General features: G+C 38.6%; 1 protein-coding gene across 8 annotated transcripts in view; it reads right to left on the bottom strand.

The window, feature by feature from the left end:
* LOC103470008 (rho guanine nucleotide exchange factor 28-like) overlaps positions 1-19,645 on the bottom strand; it is a 50,804-nt gene that overhangs the window by 12,914 nt on the left and 18,245 nt on the right. For 3 of the 8 annotated variants that reach the window (XM_008418114.3, XM_008418112.3, XM_008418113.3), the window contains exons 11-21: positions 11,389-11,510; positions 10,913-11,277; positions 8,961-9,135; positions 8,444-8,555; positions 8,146-8,226; positions 7,073-7,115; positions 4,832-4,921; positions 4,117-4,240; positions 3,179-3,323; positions 2,894-2,949; positions 1,110-1,167 (exon numbers count right to left, since the gene is read on the bottom strand). In XM_008418114.3, the coding sequence (XP_008416336.2) occupies positions 1,110-1,167; positions 2,894-2,949; positions 3,179-3,323; positions 4,117-4,240; positions 4,832-4,921; positions 7,073-7,115; positions 8,146-8,226; positions 8,444-8,555; positions 8,961-9,135; positions 10,913-11,277; positions 11,389-11,510 (1,371 nt within the window). Of the gene's footprint in view, positions 1-1,109; positions 1,168-2,893; positions 2,950-3,178; positions 3,324-4,116; positions 4,241-4,831; positions 4,922-7,072; positions 7,116-8,145; positions 8,227-8,443; positions 8,556-8,960; positions 9,136-10,912; positions 11,278-11,388; positions 11,511-18,465; positions 19,406-19,645 lie in introns of those variants that run through there. The other 5 variants (XM_008418115.3, XM_017306753.2, XM_017306751.2 and 2 more) reach the window with 5 other exon arrangements.

Raw genomic sequence — 19,645 nt, 5'->3', positions numbered from 1 at the left:
AAACTGTATCAGTTGATCTACATATTATGTTTCTCGTCACTGTGTGGTTATCATGAGGCCCAGAGCTTCCAGCCACTTTGCCCTCTGGAATTCCCTCCTTCTGCAACTCCACCAGTAAAAGAGACTGATCTTATAAAAAAATTATCTGAGCAGAAGCAGACACAGTGTAGAGTTAAATCACACAAACCCTCTCGTGCCGTTTTAAGATGATCGAATCATAGTCGTCTTGATAGTTCCTCTGATTACTCAAAGATTTCTGATAGTGACCCGTAAATAGTCTAATATTTTGTGGGATCGTTCCAGTAGAAGCATCTGGTTTTTACTATTGTCCTCCAGAGCTGACGACAGGAAGTTAGCTATTTTTCCACTTTCATTCTCATGTTAAAACAAAGCTGTTCAACTCACTCTGATGATCATTTGACTTCTTGATTGTAACATTGTGTACAGTATTTTCCAACTTTTAACTTTTCTCTTGTTCTAGGTTGTTATACTTCTGAAAAATTATCTAAAAGGTGGACATAAACAAAATATGTTGCACAGTAAGTGCTTGAAAATGTCAACTTAAGTAAGTAGTTGTGCTTTAAAGTTTTATCTTGAATTTATGCACCACGTTGAAAATAGCAAAAAACTTATTGATTGCACTATTATCATAGTAACAACTGTGGCTTGCAAGATGATGTTAAATGTGTTTATTTTAAATCTTTGCTGCACTACTCAGAGTTACCATAGTTTCAAAGACTTGTGAAATACTTGTATATATATCCTTTCAAAAGCTTTCATTAAATTTTTGAAGAACTGCAGAAGATGACATTAAAAATGTATTGGATTTTATTTTCTTAGCTGATAATTTTGTATGATTTACTTCAGATCATGAGCAACCTTAATTTCCCAATAGTGCAAGAAAAAGGTGAACGCAAAAACACAAATAAAGACAATCCAGGCTTCACCCCCAGCTGAGTTGGATTGAAGTTTAACTGGGCAGACTGGGGGAAGGAGGGCAGAGGTTTACTGAACTGTGAGATGAGGGAGGACAGGTGAAAACTAAATAAATACAAACTAAAGAAGGACTTTTGATCCCGAGTTACTTGGGTGGGGGCAGGGATACTCACTCTGTGGGAGAGACATAGTCTTGCTTTTTATTAGCACTAGATTCCTCTCCTGCAGCTTCTGGGGAACAAAGATAATTATATTAACACGAGCAGCCATAAAGTCAGTGATTTTGTTCATAAAATGCACATGCAGTCAATATTTACATAAGAACAAGGTGACTGTAAGAAAAACACACTTATATTTTTTTAAGTGTGTTTGTGCAGTTCATGGGGTTAAAAGGTCATTTGTGTTTGCAGAGGCTCAATAGTGTTTAATGTGACAAGTTCCCAACTCTGTTGTGAGAAACCTATTGTGTGTATGTAGGCCTGCAAAAAAAGTGCAAGTGAAAAACACATAATCTAACAACTATTGTTTTTTGTGTGTCGAAAATGACAAACCTTTTTAAAAGTTACTGAAAAACATATTGTATTAATTTTTTTTTAAATCAGTTGGTTTATCTTTTGTATGATACAACATACAAGTTTTATTTTCCAAGTTCATGCAAAAGGCACACACACAATCCTGCTTTACAGTAGAGGAGTATCTCAAAGGGAAATACTGTACCTATTCAGAGGAAGAAAAATGTGTGATTTATACTAATTTTATGAATAATTGAATGTTAAAACACAATCTGAGTGGTAAAACTATATAAATGTTTACTTTTGATATGTGCAATGAGCAGCCATGCTTAGGAAAAAGGAAAACATGCAAACATGGAGTCTGTCGACAACATTCCCATTGAACTGAGGTGAAACATTTTATTCCTAAACAAGAATTTAATCCTTCTGTAATTACGGTGTGGTGGAACAAGGTGTGTGCTTACAATCACTGTTGTGACATCACATTTTCTGAAGATTCAATTCACAGATAAAAGTGTTGAATGTTTTCTTTTAAACTGGCTGTTATTTCTCACTCTTCAATCACTGGCCCAGCAAAACAGGCCTAAACCAAGATAGCATCACAATATTACACCAGGGATAAGATGTTTTCTTTTCTCCACTTGGTCTCATCTTTCCACTTTTGTTCAGCTACACACTTCCAGTCTGTTCCCGTCATTATAGCAAAATGTATAAAGCCAGAATTATTGTTTATAAAGAGAAGTGACCAGTTGTTCACTGTTTATCTGATGGTGAACTCACAAAGAATGAAAAATAATTAAGATCTAAACACCAAAAAGGTCTGGTACCCTAAAAAAGTTGATTTTCCTGCTGCCTCGAACTCACTATTTTGAGTTCAGATAAGCTTCTTTTGCTGTAATTACTGCTTTTGATTCAGTAAATTTAAACTCAGATAGTTTAGATTTATGTAGAATTTTTTAAAAAATGCAGTCTACTCATAACTTCCAAGCTTATGTGAGTCTTTACTTTTTAGTTTTTGTTATTAATTTGATTATAACAAGGCAGTATACTGTTTTTTTCTGGTCAGTCTCGATTTCTGTTTTGCTCTATGGATCCTCTTGTTTGTTTTTTCATTCTAAGGTCTCCAACACATCAGGGAAACTTTTCTGCAGGCTGTTTCATATAAGTAATCATTTTAAGGTGAAAATAAGCATAAGGATTTATGATCTCATCTCCTTCAATGCATCAAAGCACATAACACTAACTATGCCCTAACATGCATCAAAGTACGGGCTGCTGGCTGAGGTCTTTATACTCAAAGAATTCAGCAAGTTTATCATATTTTAAGGATATGATTTAAAAAAGATATTTCTTATTAGTACTGGGTAATCAATTCTGATACATTATAATAAAAATAAAATCGTTATTTGTTAAACTTGACATAAAAATGAATAATGAGTGATTACCTTTCCGCAGGCTGCCACAGATTCCCGACAGGTTTTATGGACATTCAGAGAGCAGTCTACAGATTAAGGCAGAGGAAATCCAGGTTAATCTCATAAATTGACTGACGGCAAACTGAAGTATCACATATACGGATTCTGTTTCCAGTGATTCTTCCGTCATGAAACATACTTAGAGTCACTATGGAAAACATCATGGCAGCGCGTGCAGAGTAATTTAAACAATCTTCAAACACTCCAGCCACTACAGGACATTATCCAACACCAGTTCTGACATTAAATACTCACTGGCGCACTGCAACGACTCTTTCCCAGAAACAGGCTTATCACAGGCCACACAGAGAGAAGGAGCAGGCGGAGACACGGGAACGAACTGGTGCCCATTAGACGCTCCCAGCTTCTCTTTTCCCTCCTTCGTCTCTTTCCCTTTTACCTGAAACAAAAGAGGTCATAAATACTTGGATTTTACTCCTTTGGCTGACGTGTACTGTACTTAAAGCCACATTTTTATGTAAACCACCAAAGATGTAGCACGTAGCAGCCCTCAGTTTGGTGCAAGACACCTGTTGCAGTGAGGCTAGCTGAGATAAAGAGGCACATGAGTGGGTTTTTCTGTTTACTTTGCTAAGGTCTACAGGGACAGCTGATGTTAGAGTGCTTTATCCTTGGGGGGCATTAGAGGGATTTCTCTCTGTATGTGTGTGATGGGGCCATATTTATTTTCTTCCCAGACTTTGCAAGGAAGTCCGAGAGCGTGTGTTTGTTTTTTTTGCTGTCCCAGTGTATTGTGTGAGGAAAACATGCCTTCAAGCACATACAAACATGTGTTCACGGGATTACAACAGAACGTGTTTTTAGTTCTTCAGGCTTTTTTGGAGAAAAAGAAGTAAGGGCTGGAAGAGGGAGGGGGGTGCTACATGTTATGTAAGGGAATATTTTTCACTATGTCCTCTGCAAAGTCCTGAAGAGAGGAAACTTCTCCCTTTCCAAATAAAGGCACAACTTTCAGACAATGGGCCCCCCAGTGCAGGAATTCTGACCGGGCTTTTCTGAGGGTTGTTAAAGTTTTAGTGCACTTCTTCCAGAGGCCTTTCAGCTCTGACTTTTTAATTAGAAAGGTCAACTGCAGGGATTTTTCAGTCACATTTTAAACACATGCCAGCAAAATCTCACCCAGTAGGAATTTTATTTTCCCTTTGGAGCAAAGTCCCTCAGCGCTGACTCACCTTGGTTTTGCTTCGGGTACTGGACATCCTGCTCTTTAGGAAGCTGAAGGTCCGGCTCACTTTGTACTTCTCCGACTCAACCTTAGACGGGATTATGTATTTATCCCACTCTTCATCCTCAATCCTGTATGATATATTCAAAGGGAACTCACTCTCACATGGTTTCAGAATTACCTCAGCACTAAAATCTAACATGCATCTCTTTTGCTATGAAACAAGCAATTATTTTAGTACTTCAACAGACTGGAAAAGGTTGACTAATCAGGAAAAATGGTGTCATGCTGAAATGAAAGAATGTCCAGACAGTCTTCTAGGACCCCTGGTCTACAGATTATTACTCTTAATAACATGCTTGGCATGCTTGGAAGTCACTATGGACTCTAGTGGTTGCTATTTATAGATCCACCTTGGCAAACTCCAGTTATTAATTTGTCAGCTATTTTACAGCAACTAATGTTGGTTACCACAGGCCTCCTAGGTTAAAAGAAACAATGACAGAAAGATATGAAGGAAACATGCAATGAAAAGCTACCTTTCCCTATATATTAGACCAAACCACTGTGCATTCCTGCATAGCCAAGTACAAATACAAATGCAAAAAAAAATAATAATCTGAGTGTTTAAAAGATGGGCTGGAGATTGGTGCTACAGCAGGGACAGAATGAGGTACACCACACGTGCATGTCTGTGAGCCCATTTTTTTAAGGAGACATACTCTTTGAGGAACTCTGTAAGCGTGAGATGTTGGAGTGATGTCGTGCTCTCCTCCTCTGCTGACTGGGCCCGCTTACGGAAACCCAGAATCCTGTGTGGATATAAAACACCTCAGAAAGGCTTCATATCTTCTCAGGTAGGAAACTGAAAATGGAAAATGAATCTTGTTGGTGGTATCTGGGATTAAGGTTTAAAGAAACTGTGTCACCGACATTTGTTACTAAAGGGTTTAAATGGAGTTTTAGTGGAACCAAATTACAACCAGAAAAGCACTAACAGCACATACAGTCATTATAAAAAGTGAATGTACACAGCAATTCAAGGTTTTTTTTTTAGATCAGGCCACATAGAAACAATCTGATCTTTGCTGGTTTTTTAGACTAATCGAGTGTGCAAAGACACACAGCTGATTCCAGAGTTTCATTATTAACTGAATAAACTTTTATTGGAGTATCTGTACTTAAAAATGAGGTACATCCCATGATTAGGCAGCATGTAGAACCACATTTAGTAGCAATAATTGTTTTCTGTATGACTACATGTTTTCATGTTGTTGTATAGGAAGTTTGGCACATTATTCTTTACAGAACCTCTTTGTGCTTTGCATTGAGCTGTACAGCACCAAATCTGCCTTCTTTCACGTCAAACACATCTCAAAACGTTGTCCTTCTCCACCTGATCTTGTAGCTGAAACTCTTATTCGTGCTTTCACAAGCTCCAGTCTGGATAAATGCAACTGTGCCTTCTTTGAACCAGTCATTAAAGTTCTGGAAAGGCTCCAACATGTCCAAAATCAGGGATTTTACAGTTCATGCCAACACTTCTCCCCCACTATCAGTCAGTTTCACGTAAGTTGCAACATTTGTTCTTGGCCAGGTTTCACCTACTGGACAGATCTTACCACCAATTCTGGAATACTGTGAATACTCCGTGAAATAAAATGGTGTTGTGACTGAAAAACATGCCCAGTCCAGCATCCCTCTGTAACCATGCTTGGTATGAGGTGTTTTTGATGATATCCTGTGTTCGGTTTTTGCCAAACATGATTCTGTTGGCTTTGGCTGAACATCTCTACTTTGGCATATATTTCTAGCAATCTTGTGATTCATGTTATTTTCAGATAATTATGGTCACACTGATGATTATCAGTTAATAAGTAATGGAAATGTGTTTTTTTTTTTTTCAAATTAAGCTCTTCTATTTTGTCTTTGTCTTCGTTTAACTAACAATCACTGCAGAATGTGTTTTTTTGTATTTGTACACTTAAGGGTCTGCTTTTTATAGATGTATAACCAAATCATTTTTACTACACCCTGATACGTACAGCTGTAAAATTAAGTGGGTGTGTTTTCTTTTCACCACAATTGTATCTCTTGTTCATATTAAAGATCAATCGCTTCTGCAAGACATTAAAAGTTAATTAGTATATCCATTTAAGTGTCTATGTGTCCTATGTAATTTTCTAATTGTTTAATACGTAGGGGTGTAGCAAGTTTTCTTCATAACATTAAAACATCACAATATTTCTTATTGAAGTGACTGTTATCTCAAGCCCTAGCCAGTCGCGGTCATGGTGGCTTTTGCCTGATCTTTGAAGTTTATTTTAAAGTAACATTAATATTTTGTCCTCAGTACAACTCAATATTGTCTCATCTTGTGAGTTTTATGTATCCTTATATCCTTACAATTATAATGCCGTGATGTTTCCTATGTAAAAGCAGTAAATGTTTTTTAGCCAATGATGAAGTCAGTAAGATGAAGATGAACAATGACATATGACTGAAATGTGTTACATGAATGGAAAGAATTTAAAGCAAATGTTACTTCGAAACAGCTGTTTAAATCACCACCCAGCATAAACACTACAGTATGCACACACAATAAATTCAGTACCACTGATGTGGTCCTGATGTTTCCTGATGTTTCTGAAGTTTGACATCCAAGAAGGACCAGGGTTTTGCTGTTTACTCTGGGTTATTTTGAGGTTGCAATCAGAGAATACTCTCAGACCCAGCCTGGCTACAGGAAGCATGTCATATCCTGCACACTAAGACCCTGGGTTGTTCAAAACCAGAGAGATACAAACACACAACCTCCCACACATGTGTACACATGCGGGCTCCATCTAAGCCAATCTCTATCGGCTGTTCACTGCTGATGACTAAAAAGAGGGACGTAGGTCTGAGTGAGAGCACACGCAGTTCAGCAGGCCTGATGGTCAGGAAGCGACGTGGTGGTTTACCTCTTTTCTCTCGTCGTTTCGGTCAGGCTGAAGGCTCTCTGTTCTATAGCGAGGAAACAAAGAAGTTAGAAATATAAGTCAATGCATTTGAAGATACAATGCAGTGAAAAAAAGTGTTTCTCCCCCCCAAACCATCAGATTTATTCTGTTTTTGCTTTGTTCAAAAAAATGATGCTTTTCCCCCCCCCAATGAACAAAATCACTGTTTGAAAACCGATTTTAAAAAAAAATGTAAGTAGAGCTATCTTTTAACTGTGACCAATACGAAAAACAGAATAAATCTGTAAGCAGGCAAACATTTTTTTCATAGCATTTTATTAGATGCCACAGAATCACAGAAAGATCAGCTGACAGAATTGGAAACCCCCACCAGGTCCCATTATTATTTAGTTAGAGGCAAAAACAGGGATCGCATAAAGAAGCCTGGATCCAGCAAACCCCAACAGAGCAAGAACAAACACAACCTTTTCCGCGAAAAACCAGATGACAGTGAAGATGGAAAAATAAAAAGCCAAGAGGAAAACAAAACGTGACCAAAGGGAAACATAACAGAAGCCTCAGACCAGAAACAATTCCTCCATCCATCAGGTGATCAACGGGAGCTGAGTGTTATTCCAAATCTCCATTCTTCTGCTTGTCAGCCATTCTAGGTTCTTTTTTGTTATGAATTAGTTTTTGGAAAACTATTATTTTGTTATCCATGGAGGAAAAATAATGAAGATTGGGAAAAGGTCTGCTTTTGATTACTGGACATCTGCAAATATGTTATTTCAGTGAGACAGTGGTCTCGTGCTCACCACCAAGAATTAAATCCCACCACAAAGACAGAACTGCACAATTAGGGCAACAATGGGAAACTACTGCAAAGTTTATAATACAACCAAAACAGACTTTTTTATTTTCCTTTCTGATTTCTTTATAGTAAGACTTAAAAATATAAATATCTCAAATATACCTTGTAATTGAGCAGCTCTTCACGTGAAATGAGTCAAGAAACAAAAAAGCTAAAATAAAAAAAGCTTTTACCAACAAACCAAGTTGATGTCTAAGTTGCAACCTGCACTCATACTTACTAACTTGGTTGAGACGTGATAAGGATTTAGAGAGAGATAAAGCCTGAAGTAGTGAACGACCGCCGCTGCTGAAAGTGCCATCTACATGGAATAAAGCAGGAACTTAACGTTGAAAACTTTTAGTTTAAAATTGCAAATCACAAACTACAATTGTCTCATCATTAGTAGTGCTACAGCACCGCTATACCAAGGCACCACTGTACATCATGGTGCTTGAAATGGCCACATTTTTCAGTTCAACTGGCTTGTAAACACAAAGGAGGGGGATTGCAGGACAAAGATGCCAAAGTTCACACACCTTCTTCCAGATCATTGATAGCCGAGTCCCGGTTCAGCAGAGGCCGCGACGGCCTCGCCTTAGGGGAGGAGTAGGAGTACGAGCGCAGACGAACCTCAGCATCTTCTGAATTCTGGATAAGAAAACACGTGTGATGAAAATGTTACAAGGGAGGAGTTCACAAGTTCAGTCAATGAGCAGGGAAATTTGGAGAACAGCACAATAGTGTAAGGCAAACAGACCCATCTCTGACCTTTAGTCCTCATTATTGAGCTATTGACAATCTGACCTTATCTACTGATGGCTGTCAAGGTAGTTTGTGTTTGTTGGAAAACTTGTAATGGAGGATGTTTTTTTTGTGGAATGACTGAACAGGGTTCAAATTTTAATTTAGTTTTAAAAGGATATAATCCATTTGATGGAGAATATTACGAAAATATAAAGTAACACTGAATCCAAGATGTTAGCCACTGAAGTTTTTTTTTTTTCTAATTGCCCAGTTCCAATTTTCATCTGCTTCTAATGGACTGAGATTTACCTTGTTGGACTTCCTTGCAGTTTCGGAGTGTGAGCGATTAAAATCAGGTGAAGTGTCAAAAGAGTCCCTTTCTTCTCCAGAGCTGGACTGCAGGACGGACCTCTGTTTCGAAGATGAGCAAGGGTAGGAGAGGCCCAAAACATCCTCTTCTTCACTGTCACACTCAAGACTGGGGCTATTTATCCACAAAGAGACGCAAAACAAACAGAAAAGCACACATGGCGGGGTTACGACCCTGAATGCTAAAATATTAATTTGTTCAACATCGTCCAAAGAACATACAGGTAAATTTTCAAATGTAGTTGAAGTCCTTGATTTGAAATATTATTTGACTGGCTTTTTGTGGCTGTGTAAGTCTGGTGTCTTCCCTATTTTATAAACTCAGCATAAGTCTTGATCTTAGTTAAGAAAGGAGCGCCTCAAGGTTGTGTACTCAGACCATCACCTTTTATTTTTATGTAATCCAGTCTCATTAAATTGTTTATCAGATTAACTGCATATACAAGTCAACTCTTGTCTAGCAGAAAATTTCAGTTTTACTGTGGGTTTAACCACAGTAAGCCCAGTTTTTTGGCAGTGAGTTGGAGATGTGCTTCTAAATATAGACTGTTTGTCTAAAATACTGAAATCCACTAAGACCAGATTTGAAAGCACCTAAATACTCCATCCACCCTGGAACTTGTGGCTGAAATGATCAATTATGATTTTGTAATCTTCCATCAACATTGCTTAATGTGTTATTTTCCTGTCAGAATCTCTAAGCAACACCAAATATAACTTAACATAAAAAAACATTGGCAAATATCAAGATGATTTCTACAGAAGAATAAGAATACAGTGGCAACCCACACAAAATAAAACAGAGCTAAATGACGTTTTTATGATGATGCTGATGACGGCATTTGACAAAATGCAATGTTCACAATTGTTTTTATGATGTAAAGCACTTTCAGCTGCGTTGTTGCTTAAAATGTGCTACACAAATAAACTGGAACTGTATAACAATATACTTTTAACATTTTTATTTTATTACATTATACCTATTTGTCATGTTACAAGAAAAACCCTTCCATGTTCTCACAATACTACATTTCCAATGAACCATTCATTCATTGTACAAACATGAAAAGTGAATTGTCAGAAGAATACATTTTTCATGTTGTAGCATAATATAGTTCTATTTTTGTTTCAATGGGTACCAGCTCTATCTATAAGATTTCCTCTTCTGGCGAAAAATGTCCATACTTTAGCTGATCAACTGAAGGGTGATGCATATTATAGATCCTGTTTAAGGCCTTTGCTGGATTTTTTAAAATCTTTTTCTTGAAATTGAACATGATTTTCAGATGCTGTTCTACTGTTGGATATTTTTTCCTAGGTCTGTCACTTTGCTGCTCAACTTGAATACTTGTCCTGATGTTTTCAAGCATGCATTGGACAGCAAGTGAACAGAAAAAGTTGTTTAAAACTTGAAAAGTACAATTTTTCAAACAAAACGAAAATTCAAGCAAAACGTAAATTCAATACTTTTCATCTTAAAAGAGCAAAAGAATCATATTGTCACCTATTCATGAGCGTGAAAATATAAGAATGTCCTTAATTCAAGTTAGCTGTACGACCACATCCTGGTTTCTGATAAGCTTCATAGTTTTTTGAGAAATTAAACCAGACTGCCCTCATTACCTAGAAAACAGTACTAACTGTGTGCAAATCTGAACACCATAAAGACTGCTGAGAGATTTCTTGAGATCAAATCTCACTGAGGAAACTCAGCTCAAAAATATCAGGACTTCTTTCTTTGTACTTCATCTTCACCAACTGCTGCAGAAAATGGCCCAAAATAGTTCAATGAAGCAGCTGCGTTAAACTTAGCTGTCTTACCATGATGCCTTAAATATTTATTGCAACAAGATCACACAGTGATGAAACCCACAGCAGAAACAAAATCATACCTCAGACCCCGGCTCGCATCTGTCAATCTGCACTCTTTGTGCTTCAAAGCTGGAGAGTCAGAAGGACCAGTCAGCGTCTGTCGCCTCTGCCCTCCGTCGAACAAACGAATTGCGGAAGCCAAGGGAGAGGAAGGAAAAGATGGGGAGGAGGCAAAGGGATAAGGGGGAGAAACACATGCCTCCCTGCCATTGTCCCGGCCTGGGCCCTGACTTCCCCTCGGCCTGCGATGGGGTGAGGATTGGGAATGGGTTTGGGAGCAATTCCCCGATTCAACGAGAGTGGGAGAGAAGGAATCCCAGCAGGACGAAGGGCTGACCTCCTCCTCATTCCCTGGAGACCGATACTTAATGTCAGCTCCGTCCACCTGAAGCAGAAACGGGAAAAAGCGACAAGAAGAAACTTTTCTGTAAGCAGATTTTAGTGTTTTACATTAAAAGAACTTTCACTCTCAGACTGAAAAGTGACTGTGGCTCACCTGGTCCACCAGCATGGCGTTGGAGTACACTTGGTCTTTGCCGTGTATCATTGCTGAAAGTCTGGCAGCTGCTGCCCGAGTCGGGGACGAGGCCTGGCTCTCCCTTATAGACTGGCTTTTCTCTGCACGGAGGGGGGATTTTTCAATATTACATTTGGTTTCCAGAGCAACACCAAATGACTGCTCACAAACACGGGAAGTGACATAGACATCCTGGGCAGATGCATGTCATTGTTCAGTATCAAGACTCTCTCTCTCTCTGTATCTCTCTCCGTCTCTCTCTCTCTCTCTCTCTCTCTCTCTCTCTCTCTCTCTCTCTCTTCTCGAGTGTGTGTGTGAGTGTGTCTGGGTCTTTTTGCACATACATGAAGTTGCTGTGGATGGAAATCTGCAGACATGTTTGTTCCCCGCCCTGCTTTTTGATACAGCGGCTGAGTGGAAATAACTCCTGGCGAGCACACAGTGGCATTGAGAGGAACCCTTTCAACACAGAGGAGGCACTGTGAGCTGCAGCCTGGCTGTGCTGATCAGCAGGGGAAAAACACACACACCTCTCCCTTGGGCATGTTGCTCCACACAAAGCACACCTTCTCCGCAACACAGCTTTTTTTAAAAAAAATATCAGGCTACAATGTAGCATATGCATTTGAGTAAAGAGGCTGCAGCCCCATGAGCCTCAGAGGAAATATTAATAGTGAACTATTGTTCAAACTTATCTGAACAAAGCACAACTAACGGTCTGTAAATGCTAAGTAAACTCAGAAATCTGAGAATATCAATTTTAAAACACAACCAGTCAGGCTCAAACTGCTGATGAATATCATGTGAATGATCAAAAGCCTCCAAAGACTTCTAAGTTTTCAGGGTTAAAGTAAAAAAAAAAAAAAGAAGACGAGAGGGAAAAAGTATTTTGAAACTCAAAGCAACGGCATGTTTGTGATGATTGATTTTAATTTGATTTAAACTTCAGTGAAGTTCCAGGAAATTTCCACAGTTTCTTACAACAAACATTGCTTACAGCCTAATTTTGTTAAATATCATCACTGCACTCTGTGGTCAAACCAATGCTTTATCTCATCTCCAACTTGTATACTTTTACTATTTTAAAATCATGCTGAACTCACTTTTTTTACATGTCACTTTCTCCTGATTTCAGCTCACGACTATGCTCTTAATAACCATATGTAGACAGCTCAACTGTGTACAGTCATATACAGAGTTACAGACTATTTTTAAGCTCCATTTGAAATGTACAGCTTCCCCTCTGCAATACATGTTGCACACCCGGTTCTCTCCTACCTTCCAAGAAAGATTTGATTATTTTTGCCATTTTCAGGCTTTATATTTTTTAACCTACGGATCTCCTAACCTAATATCACTGTGTGGTACAGTTGTGTGGATTTAAGTTAAATTGAGGTGCCTTGCAAACGTTTTCATATCCCTTGCCATTTCAAACATTTTTTCACATAACAACCTCACACTTCAGTGGATTTTATTGGCTAGACCAATCCAAACCGTGCATAATAATGAAGAAGACGGAAAACGACACATAGTGTCCAACATACAGTATTTACCAAATAAAAATCAAAAAGATATGGTCTGAATTGGTACTCGGACCCCTTTACTTTGAACTTTTTGTGCATTTTCTAGTTTGAAAAGTCACTTTATTGGTATATATATATATATACCTGGGAAGGTAAGAGAGAACCGGGTGTGCAACATGTATTGCAGAGGGGAAGCTGTACATTTCAAATAGAGCTTAAAAAATAGTCTGTAACTCTGTATATGACTGTACACAGTTGAGCTGTTTACATATGGTTATTAAGAGCATAGTCGTGAGCTGAGATCAGGAGAAAGTGACATATGTGTATATATCTTATAGTCTATTGAATGAGTAGTCATATCAGTATCATTTTGGCAGTTTACTCCATCAGTTTCAAAAAACACACTAAAATAAATGTATGCTTTGTGTGTGCACACATTAAGCCATGTTTTTATTTTGGCATCTGAGAATCTGCCAACAAGTCTAAATACTTACTTTTAATCTGAGCTCAAGTTGAGAACAAAAACTGTCTTTCCGTTCGTCAACAACCATTTTTCATACATTAGATGTAAAAAAAAAAAGAAAAAGAAAATCGAAATCCTTCCGAAATCCCAACTTTAAGCTTCTAGTGTCTCTGGGATCATGTACATGTTGGCAAGCCACTGCAGAACATTTAACTCAGCAAAACATGAGACTCTTATGGACTGTTGTAAATTATTAGAATATTACTCCGTGTGTTGTTTACCCAATTAGAAATATAAAATGCTGATAGAACAGTAATAGGAAATGGGTCAACACCAGCTATTATTTTTTAGCAGATTTAAAAAAGAGCCTTTATTTCCAGAACCCATCTTCAACTTGACCCATTATTTAAGGAACGGTGCACTTGGAAGCTTTTTTTGTCTATTCTCTGACTCAGAGGATTTGCTAAATTAAACATGCATTTAAAATCTTGTCAAGTCAGAACTGTAAACATGTTTCAAAGTTTGTCTTAAAATAATAAATAGGGAATCAAGTGCAACATAGTGAGTCAGAATATCTATTTTCTGAATGAAGTGCATTTCTTTGAAAAACCACAAGTGTTTTTCAAAGCAGTTCAAATGACAGCAGTTCAACAGCAACAGATCAAGATGCCGAGGGTGTGACAGATTTAGGTCATTTACAACAGATTCCAGTATAAGAGACGAGTCTGAAGTCATCATTAAGAAACTACAACAAATTTAAACAGATTATTAAAAGACATTAATAGCCCGCACAGTCTGAGAAAGTCTCTCGGTGATCACCTTTTCACCAGAAGAAATGTGAAGATAAAATTTGATTCCCAAAACAATTCGAAAAACATAACAAGGAAGACAGTTAAAGTGAAGATCTGCTGCATTTTTTTAAATTTATTTTGGTTTTGTTTTGTTTTTTGATTGTGTTGATTGTTTGTTTTTTTTATAGTGGGGACAATAAGGTATTTTGTATTATATTGAAGATATGTAAATAAATAAATAAAACCTGATCAAATTAGCAGCTTGTTTGAAAGTTTCCACACTAAACAGAGGAGGGAAGCTCAGCAGCTTAGGTAAATGTTAATAATTTTTATAACGCTTATTTTACGACCTTCAAAACTCGCCTCCAATTATACCAAGGGTGGAGGGAGTGAAAACATATTTTTGGCAGAGCTGCTTCTACCACTTCTCTTCCAGCATTGTTTAAAACCTAAACTCTGCAGTGTTCTTTAAAACAAATCCATCGTAACTACTAAAGTGAGCAGAAGAAGAGAGGTTCAGCATCTGAAACAGAGAATAAATCAGACCCACAATTGGCTGTGCTTCCTGTGGGCGGCAAGTCCCATAAATCTGAGAGGCAACAGGGAGTCAAACGGACACTGATGAGGACGCCAGATGATTCCCGTCACATCCACATTAAATCTAAATGAATTAACTCCAGCTGAACCAGCCGAGTGTATACAGAGATTACCCGACATCGTTCCTCATTCTCCAAAGTCCTGACATACCTTTCAAACAGAAAACAAACCGTTGCAGCTACTTTCTTAAATCCTCTGGGTCCAACAAGCTTCTACTCTGTTTGAAATGTGAAACCACATCTGAGATATCTGCACAAAATCACATCAGGCACGCTACTACATATCATCGGATTAGAACGAGTCCAGCAATTTAATTCACAGGGGGTGGTTATAGCCTGGATGGAGGTCAGACTGCTGTTTGAAAGTAGATGCCATTTCATACAAGCCCACGTCATGAACTTGACAGACGGGCTAAATATTTCAGGTTCTGGGCCCCATCCAAAGCCACAGCTGGCTGCCATGGACTCAATTACTCACACACCTCTGACCTATAAACAGTGACTCAGTGAACATTACTGTCAGGCAGCGAGATCTGTGTTTAGCATCAGTTAACCGGTGAAATAACACATGAAGCAGAGGCTTTATATTCTTAACAAGATAGAGGACTATCTAACTTTATTGGTAAGATAAACCTGCTCACAGGTTTAGCTGTTCTAAAACTACAAAAGAGTTTTAAAAGTAGTGCACAAGATCCCTCTATATTTGTTTTTCATTTTTGTTGTTCTCATAGAACAGAAGCAAAACCCTTTTTTACAGGAACTGTTCTCTCACAGACATACAATGATCTGCTCCAATATTAATTATTCAAACTACTCACAACAGAAATTATACAAAGAAATATATTGTCCAGTAAGAATTGTAGTTCCTCAAAAAAGAAAATCTAAATCAGCATGTCAAAGCTTTACAAAACCTAGAAATTGCAGATGATTCTTCAATGTTTACCAAACATCCTAATAAATGCAGAGTGTTTAATGTATGTGGAGCGATGCGATAGTCGGAATAAATTGCTGTGTGAGAGCCAACTCTGTACAGTGGCAGCACAGTGAAAAAGAGAGCATGCAGGTCTGCACAGACAAAGATAGCAGTCACAGCCAGGTTTCCAGGGCAGTTAAACATGCAGAGAGTGACCCTTCAACTCCTGCACACCCTAGAGACAAAGAGATGGAACGTGCTTTGACACAAAAACACTTTCTCAAGGTTTCTGTCCAGCTCAAGTGTTTATGCAGAAACCAAAAAATTCCAGATAAATAAAATTATCATCAGTATAAACATTTGGAGCAATTCATTTTGAGAGCTAAAAAATAATTTGCTCATGTTGAAACATTTCTTATGATGTAAGTTTCTTTTTAAGCACCTATCTAAACCAGCAGTCACTCTGACGACAGCCGAGAATAGAATAATAATCAAAGTCGAAAGGATTCATAACAAATGTTGAAGTATCATTTTTCAGCTTTGTTTTTAAGGACATTTAAACCATTAAAGAGTTGCTCACCAATATCCACAAAAATGGCTCAGAGTTATGACACCTGTGGTCGAACTTCCTGGTCCAAGCATCACATACTCGTCGTGTTTACATTTGAATGCATGAAGAGATCAAGTCAGAGAGCCAGACTGAGCAGCGATCACTTCTCGCAGTAAAGAAACAGCTGTGAACACCTGAAATCACAATTCACTTTTTATGTGTTGAAAAAATGAAAATGTCTGTAAATGTTGCATCCTCTTGTGAGATTTAAATGTTTGCGCAGAGAGTGTAAGATATTTGCAAAAGTCAGTAAGCATCACCGTGACACAGATGATCTTCCATGGGGTTTATGGAGAAAGTTGAAGAAAAGAGCACTGGAGGTAAGCCATGACACAGCCGTGGCAGTAACAGGATCTTCCCCTGCGTCTCCCTTTCCTTCCAACAAACACACCCACTTGCATACAAGTCATAAGCTTTAAAACCACAATAGTGTAAATTTGGGCTATTTTAAGCTCCTATGTTAGGTTTCCCATGATTCTCCCTGAAGGAAATGTTAAGTTAAAGCACACATGTGAATTCTGTTAGCAAATGACTGAATGCAAACTGTTACTTTCAATAGACGCTTGAAGGAAACTGCAATGCAGTAAAAGTAAAACACAGGAAAGACACACAGGATCAAGCTTTTCTTTGGCACTGTGCTATAAAAGCACCACTTTTAGGCTTCTTCCACGAAAACAGTGCGGCCTGAGGATGATGAACGCCGCAGGGCGCTTCACCAGCCTTCGAGCGGACATCAGACATTCCCCAACATGCTGTCAGAGATCAGGTTACATCACTGGAAAAGATGCGGCAATCTAAGTCTGACTGAGCCGCCGCTACAGCGTAGAAGGCCTGAGAGCGACAATGCGTAATGGGAACAGTTCTAATTTTAACTTTATTGTTCCACAGTGAAACATATATCTGCCAAGAGGGCACTCAGCTGTCATCTTTAGCGTACAGGAAGAAAATACCCTAATACTGAAACGCTTTTTAAACCAGGCCATGTCTATTTGTTGTCCAGCTGACATCAAATAGAGAAACTTTGTAGTAGACATAGGCCAGTAATCTCTATCAAGGTACAGAGTTTTCTAAACGTTGTTTTTTCAAAACCACTAAGATTTGCAAAAATACTGTTCCTACGATTTAAAGTAATTTTAATAAGACTCAGGTTTCTTCTGGCTGATCTTCTTCCTTACTTTTTTGCTGTAAACTGCCAATCAAATGGATAAGAGAAATCTCCACACTAATACCGTATTGATTTAAAAAGATTACGTAAAGATTCCAGTCCAGATAGACAACTTTTACTAGGCTTTTATCTCTTGATTTTGTTGCATTTCTTCCGGTGATTTTGTGTTTTTTAGGGTTTTTAAGGTTGATTTTTATTGTACAAGGTTTTGTGATTTTATGTCTGTGAAAAGAGTTTTATAAATAAACTTTACTTACTCCTGATTGTTGTCCTCATAGTACTAAAACAGCATCACTTTACATCACAGTTGATTCTGGACTTTGTTCAGTTCCCCTTGGTCTAAGTTTATCCTTTCATACCACTTCACATAACGCCCTCATTGACAGATATGTTAGTGTTACTAACACACCCTTCAACTACTTCAAATCATATCTGTTGGGCTAAACAAAACATGAGCAGTCATGGCTTGTAAACTGAAGGAGCATTAGTCATCACATTTATTAAAGTAACAAAGGTTTAAGACTGTAAAGGTATGAGCTCCTTTTCAGTTCATCAGCTAGTGGCTGCTTCAGCAGATAACAATGCATAACCAGCCAATATTATCTTGTTAGGCTTGTACTTGTCTTTCACTGAACATGGCAACGGTTCTTCCTGCATTTTTTAATTGGTTTATATTAAATGAACTATAAATAAATAGCATAGGTAGGATTATTATACCAAGAATGATTAACATATTCTTTTTGCAGTAGTAGAAATTATCACTTCTCTGTTTGAAATTAAACCAGTTACATCACGCTGTATATTTTTATTTTCTATATTTGTCAACTTCTAAATATTGTGAAGCTGTTGTACTTTTGGTAGAGGATGTCATGCTGTGAGAATGTCCTATGCCTATTCCACTGTAGGTACTTGAAAATGTCATAAAACATATTCAAGAACATTTTTATCTTTACATCTAAATGCAATAGTTTTTAAATAAACTGACATCCTGTTACCTTTTTTCCCTGTTTTCCGGCATATCCTCATCTTGGGAAACGACGGCCAGGAGTAGTTGAAAGGAGAGTCTGAGTCAGAATCCATGACTTTTGATGTGAAAGAAAAAACCTTCATCCAAATAGCTCAGAGAGTCCCAAACATAAACGAGTGGTGCCTCATTTTACATCCATTCCCCACATGGCTGAACAGGCTCCAGACAAGCTGCAGCTCTCGCTCTTGTTTTTCCAGAGCCCCGCTGTAGAGTCTGACACTTCAAGAGTGAGCCAGCATGTTCCCCTCTGTCTCCTCTAATCACCCCTCCCCCTAAAATCCTCGCCTCCCCCCTGCCTCAACCCATCCAACAGAGCTAGGACTCAACTTTTTCATCTGCAGCCTTGTTTTTATTCTCTAATAACTTGCTGCTGCCTTTCAGTTTGTCTCAACTCTGCGTCCATGTTCTTTAACCCACCCACTCATAGATTGTGCTCAGCAGTGAGTGAGTGGGGAAGATATCGGCACATTCTGACAGCAGAAGGGGGAGGAGGGTCCTGACTCACTGAAGAGTGACTGAAGGAAGGAGCGAAGCAGAGAGAAAGAGAGAAAGTTGAACATAGGAATGACTTCAGAAACTGCAGAAAAAAAAGCGACAGGCAGCTCCAGACGTGGGAGAAAAAAAATCAACCCACTGAGTTCGTGATCATCTCAAAGACAAGCCGCTCTGCAGCTGAGTCCAAACATGCCACATCCGACAAGAGTTCCCCTCTAGCAGTCCACCTTCTCGTTCTTTATATTTTAGCATGTCAAAGCTGAGATGGGGGTGGGGAGGGGGACTGCCAGGTCAGCAGCCTCACCATGGAGACAGCAGTGAGAGCCGCTGCTGTTTTCTTCTTCCACGTTGCTGCTCTCCTGCTTTTTCCTCTTGCTGACGACCTGCAGGGGCACGAACAGCGCAGCAACCCAGAGGCAAGTAAAAATCCTCCAAATGGGCTGGTTAAAAGAGAGTTTAAGAGAGAAATTGGACAATGGTTCTGCAGAAAGAGGCCAAACGCATGTTTATGAATGCACATAAATTTAAGAATGTGATAAAAAAAGGACAGGAAGGGTTTAGGAGGGAGAGTATCTGCTGAGAAGAGAGAAAGAGCCACACTGTGGCTGCAGAAAAAAGTTGTGTGCGTGCGTGTGCATGTGTGTGTATGGCGA

The sequence above is a fragment of the Poecilia reticulata genome, chromosome 9 (assembly GCF_904066995.2).
Source record: "Poecilia reticulata chromosome 9, P_reticulata-male-v2, whole genome shotgun sequence".
Taxonomy (NCBI): Eukaryota; Metazoa; Chordata; class Actinopteri; order Cyprinodontiformes; family Poeciliidae; genus Poecilia; species Poecilia reticulata.
Note: the sequence above shows the minus strand (reverse complement) of the source record. Positions and strands in the feature narration are given on the sequence as shown.